The sequence below is a fragment of the Marmota marmota genome, unplaced genomic scaffold, assembly GCF_001458135.2.
Source record: "Marmota marmota marmota unplaced genomic scaffold, marMar, whole genome shotgun sequence".
NCBI lineage: Eukaryota > Metazoa > Chordata > Mammalia > Rodentia > Sciuridae > Marmota > Marmota marmota.
Window position 1 is genome coordinate 49,262,559 of NW_025999842.1, and position 16,656 is coordinate 49,279,214.

The 16,656-nt window shown below is 36.0% G+C and overlaps 1 protein-coding gene across 4 annotated transcripts in view; it reads right to left on the reverse strand.

Annotated features, from left to right (window-relative positions):
• Positions 1-16,656, reverse strand: part of Stx7 (syntaxin 7) — a 65,509-nt gene that overhangs the window by 33,339 nt on the left and 15,514 nt on the right. For all 4 annotated transcript variants that reach the window (XM_048798448.1, XM_015501360.2, XM_015501355.2 and 1 more), the window contains exon 3: positions 1,596-1,665. In XM_048798448.1, coding sequence (XP_048654405.1) covers positions 1,596-1,665 — 70 coding nt within the window. The remainder of the gene's footprint in view (positions 1-1,595; positions 1,666-16,656) is intronic.

Genomic DNA, 16,656 nt, shown 5'->3' on the forward strand with positions numbered 1-16,656 from the left:
GGGGAGGGAATTTGACAGAGAGATTGCTGGTTGTCTGGTCCTCTATGTTTGAGGTACTGAAAGTGTAGGAGACTTTACTCTGAGTCCTACACCTGGGAAGTTAGCTGTTGCCTTTGACTTATTTCCCACATCTTACATACACGGTGGTCTTTCTAATTCTTTATATGGACATTTATATCCTCTAAATACCTTAAAAAAGGAAAAATACGTAATAATAGTATAAATTTACTATTATTTAAACTTGATATGGAAAAAGTAATAGCATTTTCTTGTAAAGGGAACGAAACACAAGAAAAGAAGTAAATTATACTTGTGTTTGTATCTTCCTAGCTAGCTTATAAGGTACAATTTTTAAATTAAGAACTTTGACACTGAAAAAAATAAGCTGTATTAAGTTGATGCTTTATAAACATTAGTGCTCTCATATATAATGCTATGTATTTTAAACATGGACTGGCCACACTAAAGAGAGACTGAGAATATGTCTAAGTATAGATATCTGTATGGGATCAACAAGAATTATAACCTATTTATATCTCTACCAAATTTTGAATCTTGGGAATGGTATTATTGTCAAAGTTCCAAAAGGACACAATAATAATCATATCTATATACTCAGAATTTCAACAATTAACTCTTATCTTAATACTATAACTGTTAAGCATTGTGCAATTCCATTCTACTTTAATATGCAACTATTAGATTTGGAGCATTTTTACCATGCTGACAGCTATCCATTACAGAAAAATAAAATACAAATTATAGACAAGAGTAAATTTTTCAAGTTGCACTTCTTAAAAAATATTAATTGCTATTACCTACCTTTGAATTTCTCCTTCTTTGTAATTTTCCTTCCGTGGGTACTGTTAGTTGGAGCTATCATTTATTACATATATGCTACATGAAATCTGTAGCTATAACAACATTGAGGACTTAGAGTCAGGTTCTGAATAATGTTGGGCAAATCATCAAATTCCCAAAAGCAAACTAGAAGTAGTTCTTTTAATCTATCTCATTCTAATTTTGTACAGTTCAGATGAGATGATATGTATAAACACTGTAAACTCTATAATATGTCACAGACAAATATTATTATTGTCCATAGAGCATATTAATTTACTGGAACATGTATTACACAACTTAATTATAACTTTCATTTAATAGATGCTAACACTCTGAAATTCAGGGATATAGGTATAAACTTTTGGGGAGACAGTTCAAATAACTGGATATGTACCAGAACCAAGTAAAAATCTCGTCACTGCATGGACTGTTGACTGTGGGAAATAATCACATCAATTGAGGAGCTTAGAGGGTAATTTTTCAAAAGTTATGAAACCAACCTATTTTTTAAATGTAAGAAAAACTAACTAAAGAAATTTTGATTTGATAGAATAAGCCAGATCTCTAAAATAAAAACATATGCCTTTCTGGACAGGGAAAAAGAATACATGATAGCTTGGTCTGGGTAAGGCTGCAAAGACACCTTTTTAGTTTTCTATTTTTGTTTTCCAGTAAACACATTCTACAAGAGCCATATAACAATAGAAATAGGTTTTCTTTTCATTTCTTTTCTTGTTTAATTAAATACTTACAGCTGTTGTCTCAATTCAGGTGAATCTTGAGGTGTTCCAAGTTGATTTAGGCTCCTCTGTATTTCCACAGCTATTATAATGAAAAATAAAAGTGTAATTTTTACAAATTATTTATTTATTATTACTTACAAATGTTAGGGCTACAGAAATAATCAGGTTAGAAGCAATTAGGTAACCTGGCAGTTTAAAAAGAAAAGGAAAGAGATAATGATATACAACACTGAGAAGAGAAGGAAAAAATCAGTGGTTTATTCAAATCTAATTAGTAACAAAAATGGATTAATTTTGAAAGAAAATTGAGTGGGAATGTAAAAATGTGCAACTGCATTTATTATCAAAAAATAATATTTCCCTACTCTATCAGGACAGCAAATAAATAAAATACTACATAGACTTTAACTTAACTTTACTAGCATAGACTTGTGAGGCTTGAAACTCATGAAGCAAGTAACTATGACAACTGCATATTTCATTATAATATAAAGTGAATGGATTATAGTTTGTAAATGAGGAAGGAATGACAAAATTAGAAAAAAAATCACTTTTCAATTATTACATATTAACTGATTCAGGCAAGGATCATTAAAGGACACTAAGATCAGAAGATATTCATTCAACTTCAAATTATCAAAGACACAGATGACATTTAGAAGATAACCTCATCATAGATAAATCTGTTGTTTAAAACATGATCAAATTTAGCACCAAGAACATCCTGCACAGACATGGTCAACCTCCTGGCCTGACGCAGGAGAGAAGTCACAATATGACTTCAGTATTTTGCTTGCCAAAAGTTTTATCCTGAATCTAATAATGAAGAAGAGATCAGATCAATCTAGACTGTGGAATAATGTACAAGAAAACTGGCTGGACTTTCAAAAATGTCAATATCGCAAAAGAAGAAGAAGACAAAGAAGGCAGTGAAGTGTTTTATTTTAACTGTGTTGCTGGCAATTGAACCCAGGGTCTCACACAGGCTAAGCAGGTGCTCTGTCATTGAGCTACATCCCCACTTCCAGAGGAGCTTTTTAAAATTAAAGAACTAAAAGACTGAAACACCTAAAAGGAACTATATTTTTTTTTTACTGGATTCTAAATTTTTTTTAAAAAGCATTAAAAAACAGTGTAGAAACTGGAAAAATCTGGATATATATATAGAGAGATATATTAAACAAAAGTTGAAAAATGTCAACAATTTTTGTTGAACCCAGGTGAACGGTTCATTGTACTATAATTTTCCCTTTCTCTAGGTTTAGATTATGTACATAATTTAAGACGAAAAATTAGGAGATTCATATTTTTGTTAGGCCCATACTTCATAAGCTTATGATCACTGCAATTAAAAAAGGTTCTTTACAAATTCATATTTTTATGAATATTATACATAAAAAATGCCAAGAAGAAATAAGTTGAAAATTCATCTTAAATAACTTTCTCATTTCCAAGAACTAGAGAAGAACAATCCAAACCACCCACTGTTTTTATTTAAAATGAGTTTATTTATAAAGCCTAATGCTTTAAACAGTCATTATTTATTTATAGCATCAAGGCAATGATAAACTATTCCAAAATGCAGGATAACTTTTGTTCACTGAGTATGAGACAATAAACACTGCTTTCAAGTTAAAGTGGAAAATATAAATAATTAACAGGAACTGTATATAGCTACAGTTATTCAACATTCTGCTAGATTCAGAGGAATTTCTTCTTGCTTTTGGGGGGATCAAGTTTGTTTTTGTGGGATGAGAAATTTTGTTTGTTGTGTTTAATGTGTGGCTGCTTATAATCAGTTACATATTTCCCTCTCAACCTTAACAGATTTTCCTGGGACTTACAGCTTTTATTTAAAAAACAAAAAGATGTTGATAATACAAAGTGTGATATGGCTCTCTATACAACAGAGGCATATTTATCTCCATTCTAGAGGGTTTTTCTTCTATAAGAAAGTCACATTATGTAACCCTATTTCACATCATCTAGCAAAATAAATTTATAATGAATTATGAATTTAAATATTAAAAACTGAAAATAAATTACTACATGTAAATATAAATATGTACTTCTCATGTGATCTGATGTATGATCTTGGAGTTGGGAATACAATATTAACTGAACAAGATATAAAATAAAAACTATCAAGGTTCTGAAAAATTTGACCACATAAAATTTTAAAATGTTATGTGAAAAATATGCACATATATTACAAATATATATATTGTATAACCTGTGTGTGTATACATGGGAGAAAAATAACTGTAGACTGTGATGAAAATCTAATATAGAAAAAACTCCTACAACTGGTAATAGAAAAACAACTCCATTATAAAATGGACAAAAGTTATAATCTTATAGTTCATAAAAGGCAAATAAATATAAATTCCACTGATAATCAACTTTTCACCTACCAGATTGGTAAAAAATTAGGAAAAGAAATGAGTATGGCTGTTACTACAAAATCAAAAGCCTTAAAAACAAAAGTTAGAGACTAAAAATCTAGTAGAAACCGACCAACCAAAGGAACTTCCATATTTATGAATAAATTCAATAGCAAAACAAGATTAAAAAAATATCAATCTTGGAAAGAAAAAGATAACTGGAAAGACAAAAATAACTATAATGTATGGTATACAATTATTCAGGCTTTAAGAAATAAGGAGAAAGAACTGCTTCTGGTAGGCGCAGTGGGAACCTAAATCCATTACAAGGTAACTTCCCCAGTTTCTCAACAGATACTCACCTGTCCCCAGTTCTCCCCCATACTCCCTGAGAAACAGTTCTTATAGGAAGCAAGAGACCACTGGGGTCCTTAGGGATTCCTCACTGTTATGATTTGGATTTGAAATGTCTTCAAAAGTTCATGTGGGCCTTTGGGAGGTCATTAGATCAGGAGGGCTCTGACCTCCTCAATGGCTTAATCCACTACGGATTTATAAATAACCTTAGGGATATTGCGAGATGGCAGAAACCTCAGAAGGTGGGGCCTCATTGAAGGAAGGAGAACATGCCTTCAAAGGATACATTCTGTTCCCTGCTCTCTTCCTCCAACCCCTCTACTTGCTGACCACCATGAGGTGAGCAGCTCTTTTCTTCCATGTTCTTCTGCCATGTTGTACCACCCCACCTCACCATAGGCTTAAAACCAACTGGGCTAGGCAACCATGGACTGAAAGCTCTAAAACTGTGAACCCAACTAAGTGTTTTCTCCTTTGAAGTCCTTTATTTCAGGTATTTTGTCACAGTGATGCAAAGCTAATACACTCACTTGGACAAAACAGTAAATTAAGAGCAATACCTAATCCTAGGCAATTGCTCAGAAATGCCACTGCAAAGGAGTGAAGGAGCAAGGAGTGGTGATGTCTGCAGTTCCCATCTAAGTGGACTGTCTGGAGGATGCAGATGGCTAACAGCCAAAGCTAATTCAGATGGTGACTCCGAGTGCAAGATGTGATCTGTTTACTGGTGATTAGGGTGCCTGCCATTCTTGAGGGGCAAGATGATTACGTCCCTTCCACTTTAGAGGAGGCAGAATTTTTTACTCACTGAAATAGTGCTACTCTTTTTTTAAAAAAATAACTTTATTTTATTTAGTTATTATTATTATTTTTATGACGTGTTAAGGATCGAATTCTCACACATGCGGGCAAGTACTCTACCACTGAGCCACAACCCAGACCTTCTCTGGGTTTTGTAATGCTTATTCTACCCTTCCCCCACACTTCTACCATTCCTAATTCCACGAATTAATCCCAATAATGACGTCCCATACATGAGTGCTTCAGATCAAGAAATTACAGAGAAAAAAAATAATGGATGTTTTAAGGACAAAGGGATTCACTGATCTCCATTATCTAGAAGTTGCTAGACTTCTAGAAGTGTTTGATAGTCCATGAAGACTCAATTATAATGCCTCCCAGGGGACAAAAATCTTGTGAAGCTAATGTGCTACACTACAGGATCTTTATATTCTCAAAGAACCATTCTAAGGTGCGACTTCACAAATAACCATAAAAAAGCTTAGACTTGAGAACTAAAGGGTGACAGTAGAGCAAAATGCTTCACAATTCCACCTAATTACCCATTTGTAATTTTCTTCCATACCTCAAAGTGACTTGGAGACAACACTCATGGGAATGTAGTTATGTCCCCAGTGAAGCAGAAGCTAAGACTCCATCTGGCCATTTAAGGTCAAGGTAGTATAATGTCAACTGAAGTCATTATTAAGAGGAAATAAGGGTATGTCCATACAAAAATAAGAGCGGGGGATGTAAACCTCAGGAGATGGAAAGGGGGGAACCTGATAATACTGCCATTTTCAATCATAACCATCAGAACCACAGAGCATGTGAACGGGAGCAATAGGAACCCAAGACTGAATGTGTGATTTATCCCAAACAGCTGAAGTGCTGAATAAAGACAAAAGGAGCACGGAATAATTACTATAGGAGAAACTAGTAATAAATACTGCACTGCAGCCTGTGACTGTTTTCTTTCTTGCCTCACAATGTATATATTTAGATATCTTAACTGTGTCGACTTCCCTATCCATTTCCTCTACTGTTTCATATGGGTTGTGTTGTTAGTGGCTGCAATGACTTGGGGTTTAGCCCACAGGCTAAGGAATACTGCAATTCAATCTGAAAGAAGATAATAGATGGATTTAAAAAATGCCCATTAGGCTTTGTACTAGACAAACTGAATATTCTTTAGTTTGCCCCCCCCCTTTTTTTTTGAAAGAGGAGAGGAATTCTGGTTGTATGACAGAGTATTAGCATGTTAGCAAGGTTTTTTTTTTTTTTAAGCTTAAGAATGAAAAAGAAGAAACATGTTCATTGTAGGACACAAAAAGAGATAAACTATAAAGGCAATCTATTTTTGGTCACATTAATACCCCAAATTTCTATAAAATTGGGATCTTGTTGGTTATTATGACCAATAAAATGTAATATCACAGACCAGTCTTTGGAAGGGAAAAAACTGGTTGTTAAAGTAACAAACCTGTTTTAAGAGAGTCTCTGAGCTTTGTATGCCTTCAGTGCAAGTAATTCAGGTGATTAATAAAGACAGTAGTAGTAACTATCACAAAAACAAAATACTAGACTCATATACAAACTAGTTAGTGAGCAAAAGTTGGATTTACTCAGTATTATTTAGGTTCTATGGATATTGATATTCCTTACAAATAAAACGCTTTGGCTAACAACCTCATTTTTCACTCAAACAACTGTTTAAATAATATGATGCCTCATAAAATAAAGACTCTTAGGAATGCAACCATTACATTATTGCCTAAGACGATGCATCTACTGAATGAGTGCTAGGTACTTCTCATGAATGCAAACAGAAGACAAGACCCTACACTCACGTAGTATCTCATCTACAAAAGGAAAGAAAAAAAGTCACAAAATCATATCCAAAGAGAAGGTAGTAACAATAAATAAAATGAATGTTATAAAAATGCCCCAAACACAAAAGAACCTCTAATATGGGTGTCCTAACAGAGTATAACTTGCAAAGCTTAAATGGAGGTTGTACTTGCATTGAGTTTTGAAGATATCTAAATATATCTTAAGATATCCAAATATATCTTAAATGGAGGTTGTACTTGCATTGAGTTTAGAAACAGAACACTTCAGTTTGGAAATTCAAACGTTTTTACCATACTGAGATATAAAGAGATTACCTATTAGTCTCCACAACTAACAGTTAAACTCCTTAAAGGCAAGTACTATATTTTATTTATTTTTATGTCTTCAGAATTTACCATACTGTTGATTCTCAAAGATTATTTTTATAACATTACCATAGTAGAACACTGGAAAGATTAAACTTAATGTAAGAAATGGCATGTATTGGTCTATACCCAAAGGACTTAAAATCAGCATACTACAGTGACACAGCCACATCAATGTTTTTAGCAGCTCAAATCATAATACCTATACTATGAACAGATAAACAGATAGAAAAAATGTGGTGTGTGTGTGTGTGTGTGTGCATGTGTGTATGTGTGTGGCCAAGCAGTGTATTACAGCATCCTCTGTGCAGCTGAAATAAATCAATAAATAAATGTCTTCCCTTTCTTTAGGTATTATAAAACAGAAAGATTCCAGAGACATCATTCTACATAGGACTAACATTACCCTCCTATACGAGGGTCAGCAAATTATGGACTCTGATGAGCCAGCAACCTAGTTTTGTATAGTCCTCCAAGCTAAGAATGGGTATTTTATTTAGGGAGTTAACAAAATCCCAAATCAATACCACTAACAAAATGAAGACTATGCAAGAGACCATACGTCTAAAAATATAAAATATTTAGTAATTAACCCTTCACAGAAAAAACTGGCTGCTCCCTGTCCTGAATTATTAAAAATCACTAAACTTTATATTTATGAACTAGACTCAATATGTTAAATGTACTAAGTACTCATTGTATTATTAGCACTGTCTGCTAAAATATTTATCAAGCTGCAAAATTTCCACTTAACATGCACATATACTGAGTTGAATCTCCGTAATTTTCAACTTAGATACAGAATCAGTTACTTTTTCATTATGTCGAGTATTTTTGTAGAGTACTTGCTGTATTACCACTCCATTATTTCATTATTCTCCAGGTTCTGGAAGAGTAAGAATAGTAGGATAAATGTTTCAAAGGCTATTTTCTCATATCCCAGTTGACAATGGTAAAATGTCTGAGAAAAAAGAGCTGAGAAAAAGGAAGACAAGAGGTTTCTAGGCAGATGACAAGCAGGATGGTGATCTAGAAAACTAATAATCCTCCTAGTTTCTCCCAAAGTCTGGTCTTTATGGTTCTGTTGTATTATCTTACCTGGGGTGTTACATATGAGTTTTAGGATAGTTATATTCTACTAATGTGCAGACTTAAATTCAGTTAAAGAGAAAAATTCACTAAATAGGAAAATAAAGGAATAAATCTAAAATTATAAAAGGAACTATTAATTTTATCTCTATGAAGTAATCAGATTCTTGAAGAAAAAATTATCTAATTCACAGAGATAAGATTAAATCAAGATATATCTTTATGAGACTACAATGAACAAATTATTTTTGCACTTTCTACAGTTTTGAACCCATTCTCACCATTACTCACTTTCAGAGAGGAAATTTAAAGAATATATTACATTTTTCAAAACAGAAAGATTAAAAAAAAAAAAAAAACTACTTTTGAGGCATGCTAAAAAGGTATTACTGCTTCCTCCAAAATGAAACAGTTCCATTTCTGGCTCTTCAGCAGCAGCAGGGAAAATCCATTCAGTTCCACGTGGGTCTGCCGCCATCTAGTGGAGCAGTGATTTCTAGCTGTCAGGTATAACAACACTCCTGTAATCCCAGTGGTGTGGGAGGCTGAGGCAAGAGGATCACAAATTCAAAGCCAGCCTTAGCAATTTAGCAAGGCCCTAAGCAATTTAGTGAGACCCTGTCTCAAAATTTAAAAAAATGAAATAAAAATAAAAAGGACTGTGGCTGAGTGGTTAAGCACCCTGAGCTCAATCACTGGTTAAAAAAATAAAGCTTTCTAGCAAAGAATGTATGTGTATATGTGTGTGTGTGTGTGTGTGTGTGTGCAGGTTTTACAAACACACACATATATTTACACATACATGATTACTATAATGCAGTTACATATAGTGAATGTCATAAGAAACAAACTCATATCTTTGTTTAGGTTCAAATCTTCCTTCATTTACCAAAAATTCTCCGCATCAGAGTTTGAGTATTAAACAAAGTGATATATGTGAATATATACATTCTGGAAACAGTATAGATCTCTATAAGAATGAAACAAGCTATTACTGGTAAATTTAGAGTTAGAATTCAGGTTCATTAAAAAGCAAAAGGTGTAGAGGAAAATACATTATTTGAAAATATCAATGAGTTGAAAATAAATCAATTATCAACACAAAAAAGTCAATTATTAACAACAACAAAACAAATGAACTTTATTCACTTATTTCATGTATCAAGAAAAACTAAGAAAAGTTCTCAAAAGCAGTTCACAAGTGAAAACACTTTCTAGAAGATCTGAAAGGCAGCTACTAAAATAATTGTGGCTTTTTTTAATGAGCTATCTCCTGCTCTGTCTTGTGACCAGTACAGGAAGAAGCTTATCTTGCTAGTGGGTAAAAGCAATGATGCAAATTGTGAAGACAGATCCTCTAAAGTGTGAGTCTAGAGTGGAGAAGCTCACTGGGGAGCCTCTGCCTCCAGGGACCCAAGTCCCAGTTTATTGTGCTTTCACTCCCAGCTCAGAATCCCTACAGGTAAATTCAACTTCTGCAAAGCAATATTGAATTTAGAATGTGCTTTATTTTAAGTTTTTCATTGGTTTTCTTCCCAGATACTTCTAAGGCAGAAAAGTATACACGTTAACAAAATGTAAACTTGGGCAGCTCAACACTATTGTAGATTAAATAGTTAAATCTGAAGATATGATTCTTAACAATAAAGTGGGGTTACCTGAAAACTGTGTGTAAATAATAATCTGGGATTTTTGGTGGCCTGAACATTACAACCTGTCTCTCTTAGCAAAGATATTCTTTGCTCATATTTTATCACACAGACCTGCTCAGTCCACCTGTTCTGAGGTAGACTGGAACAGCCTCTGCAGAGTGTAACTGTGTTAGGAGCAAACAGGCAGGGACATGGCGATGGTGAAGTACCTTGCAGTTCTGCACTCCTCCTGGTGCCTCCTATGGCCCAGGACATCTAAGAGCTTCCTTTTCATCACCCAAAATTATGGCCCCAAAATTCTGCTATCAAAGCAGCTGAGGATTAGCCATGTCACAAGTGCCTCGGTATATATGGCAATGATTCTCAAACCCTTACCTCATTCCCAATTTCTGATCAGTTCTCACTGCCAAGATATTACTATCTAGATGTATCTAAAACACTGAATATATCTGCTTCCATAGGAACAGGGCAGAAGCTTGTTTCTGACGCTATCCCCATCTTCCCTCTGCAAACAATACAGAACAGAGGGGGCTGGCTGGAGAATAGTCATGAAAACTACATTTTTATAGAAATTAGAAAAATATCCCCAATGTGGGGATATAAATATGGCCAAAAGGAACAGAAAAGAGCAGATCCTGAGCAAGAAGCCTGGTGGTTAGGCAGAGAGTAATGGGAGTTGCAGAGGGAAGGAGGTGAGAGACAGAACTACATACGGTCACCAGCATTCACTATAGATTGAGCATCCCTCATCTGAAAATCCAAAATCTGAAATGTTCCAAATTCTAAAACTTTTTGAGTGGCAACAAGATGCTACAAGTGCTGGGGATCAAACTCAGGGCCTTGTGGGTGCTAGGCCAGCACTCTACCACTGAGTTACACCCCCAGCCCATGCACAAAATTATTAAAAATATTATATAAAGTTACATGAAGGCTACGTGTTCAAGGGGATCTATGAAACATAAATGACGTTTATGTTTGACTTGGGCCTCATCCCCAAGGTATTTCTTTAAGAGTAAACAGATATACTAAAATGCAAAGTCTGACATCTGAAACACTTGCTGGTGCCAAGCATTTTGGATAAGGAACACTCAACTTTTAGCAGAGAGAAGATCTCACCCTGAGGGGGAACTGAGGAGGAGTGGGCAGTCTGCCAGGGCAGGTGAAAAGAGGTCAACAAACTGCTGACGTGACCTTTCTCTAAAAGGAGGGCAAGGCCTTGCAAAGAGGTGGCTGTGCGTTCTGAGACTCATGAGGTGATGGAGTGACATTAGGACTGGAGGGGGAAGCCTCCTACACCAGGTGAGGTTCTGAGAAGCAGAGGAGGAGAGAATCAAGTCCCTGAGGACAGTACAGAAAGAGGCCTGAGCAGGGAAAGGAGACACTCTCCTGCCAGAGTCACAGGAACCTCCTGCCAGGAAAATCAAACTCATTCCATTTGAATAAAAAAGAGGAATAACAACCTCACAAAAGATCACTTTAAAGTGTGGAAGAAGTGGTAAAACTCCTACAGGATACACAGCAGGAGCAAGGCTGCCACAAAGTGGATAAACTAAAACATACAATCCAAAACACCCACAAAATTTTTTCCTTTAAAAAAAAAAACACAAAAAAATTGACACAATTGAAGTTTTAAAGGATGATCACAAAAGAGCTCCTAGAGGACATGGACAGATAATAGGCACGGGTGAAGCAGAAATTAGAAGAGCTCAGGAAAGAAAAAGAAAAGTGAATTCGGACATGAAGACCAAATGACGAGGAGCACAAGACAGACGGACACACTGAAAGCACCAGACCCTCTACACCTTCCAGGGCAGCTGTGGTCATTTTGGTTTCCTGGCCTTGGCCCTCACCCTGGAGACCACAGCTCTGGCCCACTGTCATTCGTTCCACTGCCTGTCTTAAGTTCTTGGGGCTGAATGCTTCAACTGTCCTGGTCTAGTTCTTTGCTCACTTCTCCCCAGAACTCTCTGTCTCCCTCAGTCACAGGCTCCCAGGATACTTTCTCATCACCAACAGCTATACCTCTTCCACAATCCTGATTTCATGTGGGTCACTTACAAATTATCATCCCATGTATGCCCAGATCATTAACAAGGACACATGGTCCACCAAGCTACCATACATTGGTCCTGCCTCTTGTCCTCACTTCCCGTGTCTCCACGGGCTTTCTGACTAAACTAAAATTCTGCAGTCTGCCACCATATCTGTTCTGGCCCCTCTCCCTCTTTCCTGGCTACTGACAAATCTAAAACTGCGCCTCTCTTCTCATACACCACCATCCTCAGCTCCAATTCTTATTCCATCCAAGTTAAAAGTGTAAGTCCTGCAAGGCCCTACCCAACTGGACCCAGGCTCCTACTCTCCCACCCCACCATTCCTCTAGTGCAGCTGGTGAACTTCCACTAAGGGCCCTTGTACATGCTCTTCCCATGTAAAATGTTCTTCCCTCAAATTCTGCAGGACCCATTCCCTATTTCCTTCCAATATCTGTTCCACTTTCAACTCCTCAGTAAAGCCTGACTCCCCAGATATCCTCTTAATAAACACAGTCCCCTCTACCAGAGCAATACAGTTTGGTCTTTGCTGTGTTTCATAATACTTAATATCCTCTAATATATTATATAATTGACTTATTTATTTTATGTCTGTCTTCCTTCACTAAAGTCTCACTCCATGAAGACAGGTATTTCTGCTTATCCTATTCACTGATATTGCTAGTATCCAGACTGCTTGGCTCATCATAGGTACTTCATAAATACTTATGAAATGAATGAATGAACATAAATGCATAACTAATCCCTGGGGCATAATAAGATATAATTTAAAATCCTAATGCTATGTCAATCAGACTGTCCTGAGTTCAAGTATTAGCGTTCCCACAGTTGTATGAACTTGAGCCAATGACTTAACTGCTCCAAACCTAATATATTGTTTTTTTAAATCTCAACAGATACTGGAAGATAACAATGTACCAAAAAAAAAAAAAAGACACATAATACCTGATATAAGGCATAGAGTGAATAGTTAATAAAAGAGCAGATTGGGTGTAGTGGCACACACCTATAATCCCAGAGGCTCAGGAGGCTGAGGCAGGAGGATTGGTAGTTCAAAGCCAGCCTCAGTAACTTATTGAGGCCCTAGGCAACCTAGTGAGACGGTGTCTGTACATAAAATATAAAAAGGTCTGGGGATGTGGCTCAGTGGTTAAGTGCCCCTGGGTTCAATCCCTGGGACACAAATAAATAAGCATTAAAAAATACTAGTTTAGATGCCTTCTAGAAAGAGACTTAAATAAAGCAGGGAGTACAGGTATTACAATACAACAAGTTCACCAATGTATCTGGACCCCCTGTCTGTCTTTCTACCCACACCTGCAGGAGGGCAGTGCTCTGAGCGCTTACATTAAACAGGTATAAGCTCGACTTTGCTGAAGGCTTCTAGACTGTGAACTAGAAGTGGATCTCAGCAATGACTGTGCACATTATCTTTGACTTCATATGTGCTGATGAACAAGACTCAGTATGATTCGTATGTTATTCCATTGATGATTCCTTCAAATAATGATAATGGTATGTCACCAGAACAAGAAGGAAGACTGGGAAAATAAATGCATCTGGACTCACAGGACAGTATTTTGTAGCACATCTGGGTTCTTCCAAAGCAGCTAATAAGCAGAACAATTAACCAACTGCCTTAAGAAAAACCCTGTTTGCAATAGTACAAAAGGCAATTAATTATTCCTTAATAAAAATATTGCTTAGGGATTAGTAAAAACATAAGAGAATTAAGGAAATGAGGACAAAAATTGTCATTTCAGGAAATCAAAACTAACTAGCTGTGCCTAACTTCTGCAGTCTGACTCTTGCACAGTGCCAAGCCAACCACAAATACAAGGGGGTAGGCTTACAGGGCAGCTGAATGGCCATTACACAACTGACCACAAAATGTATTTTAATAAACAAAAAGCAGTCCCATAATACAACTGCTGAGCATAGATTATATTTATGGTGATAAAAACTAATAATTATTGTAATAACTTAAAAATAAATGTAATGAAAAATATACATACAAAGATTTCTGTCATACAATGAGCATTACACTTTATCTATGTAGAACTAAGAGGTTCATTTGTGGGGAAGGCTCAACTTTTAAACACACAGTCTTAGCATAAAATGTCCATTAACGAAGGACTGGTTGCATGATGTCTGGTGTATCTATATAATGAAAAACATGCAGTCGACATGGAGGGGGAAAAAACAGCCAAAAATAAGTACAGTATGACCTCCTTTTCATTAAAAAATATGTAAATACTTCTGTAGGCAAGACATACTAAAACCTTTCTTTTAAGCACTGACATTTTAGTAAGGACCACAGAAAAATACAAACAATAATAGTACTTTAATTTACTGATAAAAACAAAACAAGTTAGTGAGAAAAGGAATGACTGGAGGAAACAAAATAATGGTCAGGGAAGACATCTCTAAAGAAGTGACTTTTGCTCAGAGGCCTGAATGCCAAGAAGGAGCCAGTTACATAACAATCTGAGAAGTGTGAAGCAGAGGAACAGTAAGTGCAAAGGACCTGGGGTGCAATGAGTCCGCTTGTTCAAGAAGCAAGAAGAAGGCCTACGTGCTAGACTGTGGCAATGGCAAGGAAGAGAGAGGTAGGAGATGATGAGTGGGGCAGGGATTAGATATGGAGGATGCTCTGGGGGGGCACATTGGGATTCACATGTAATAGTAAGTTTCAAGCACTGTTGCTGAGTTTTAAGTTGTGGAATGACATAATCTGATTGACAGGTTTAAAAGTATGCCTTGGATACTAAGTAGAAAAGACTACAGACAGGCAAGAATGGAAGGAGGGAGAACAATTTGGAGGCTGTAGGCTTCCAGAGAAATAACAGCAGCTTCCTTCTGGGTGGTGACAGCAGAGATGGAGAGATGGGCAAACGGGTCATAGACAAATGAGATCTGCATTTACATTAAATGTAGGGAGGGAAGACTCTCACTGTCAGAGTTCAGGGTTAGGACCAAGGATATGAAAGTTCATGCTCCGGGCAGAGGCACAAAGATGGTTCACGGACAGGATTAGTCAGATAAGGTTCCCTGCAGCACCACTGAGTCACATTGTAAAAGATTTAATTCAAAAAACAAAGAGTTTTGCTCAAGTTCAGTCAGACACAACACTTATGTTCACTCATATTTTTTTTTAAAAAGTCACTGGAAAGAAGAAGACTTTCACTTTTCAGCTCCCTTGGGAGCTGGGCATGTAACATGCCTATAATCCCAGTGGCATGGGAGGCTGAGGCAGGAAGATCCTGAGTTCAAAGCCAGCCTCGGCAACAGCAAGGCACTAAGCATCTCAGTGAGACCCTGTCTCTAAATAAAATATATAATAGTACACATTAGAGCTGGGGATGTGGCTCAGTGTTTGAGTGCCCGAGTTCTATCCCCAGTACCAAAAAAATAAACTGCCTTGGATCATTTATTAATTTTCACACCTTAAGCTTGGGAAAATTTCAATAATGAAATCAAAGCTATTGAGTTTTTCTCCTCAAGGGAAAATAAACTCAACCAAATATTTTCAGATATATGACATTAGAAGTAGACAGCATACTTTTCCTGTATAAGCTGCATTCTTATTTTACCTATTTTACTAACCCAGAAAAGAAAAAGAAAAAGAAACATTGATATACATCCCCATCCCCTATTCCAGAATAAATACACAGTTCAGGCAGACACAGCACTTATGTTCACTCATATTTTTTTAAAAAAATATGAGTAAACCCACTAACTTCTCAGGACTGGAACTCTTACTAATGAAAAGCTCTCCAAAAAGAGAAGTCATGTGTTAACACGCAAAAAAAAGTGTCTGCTTCACCAGACCCTGAAGTGAAGAACTGTGCTCACTCAGTATACATTTATACAGACTTTTAATTTCATCTCAAAGTCCTAAGAACCTTGAGCCGACAAAAGTCATGAAGTGATCTTTCTTAAAACAGGGAAAGCATTTGCACAGTGTGAAAAGCTACTTAACAACACAGTGTTTTTTTCAGTTCTAAACAAGACTGTGTTGAAGTAATAACTGTATTCTGAAGGAGGCAAATAATAAAAAGTGAAATAAATCATTTAACAAAAATGTTTTTCCATCACCTCTCTTAACATTCATAACATGGGCTGAAGTTTACGCTTCATGTCTCCCTAGAAAGTTCTTACATCCCAAATCTTAGGGAAAACATACAGAGATGAACATGTGATACATTATACGTATTTAAGCAGAAACTTCTATATCGTGAATTCTGAAGCATTGATTTTATGTCACCAATGGATCTGCTTAATTTTTTTTTTAGCGGTTAACTTTTAGTCACTCCCCATTTTTCTTTTTCAAATTATTTGTTTAAAAAATTCTCAAATGCAGGAATTCTCATGAGCATTAGCAGTAAGACTTACTATAACACGTAAGTATGGGAAAATTTTATCTCAAGGACTGCATTTTAGAGTCAGTTATTCTCATTTTTATTCATCAATTTCTACAATTCATAGTTTTATTAATTCTGATAGGATTTTCAGTAGAAACTTTCGTACTCACA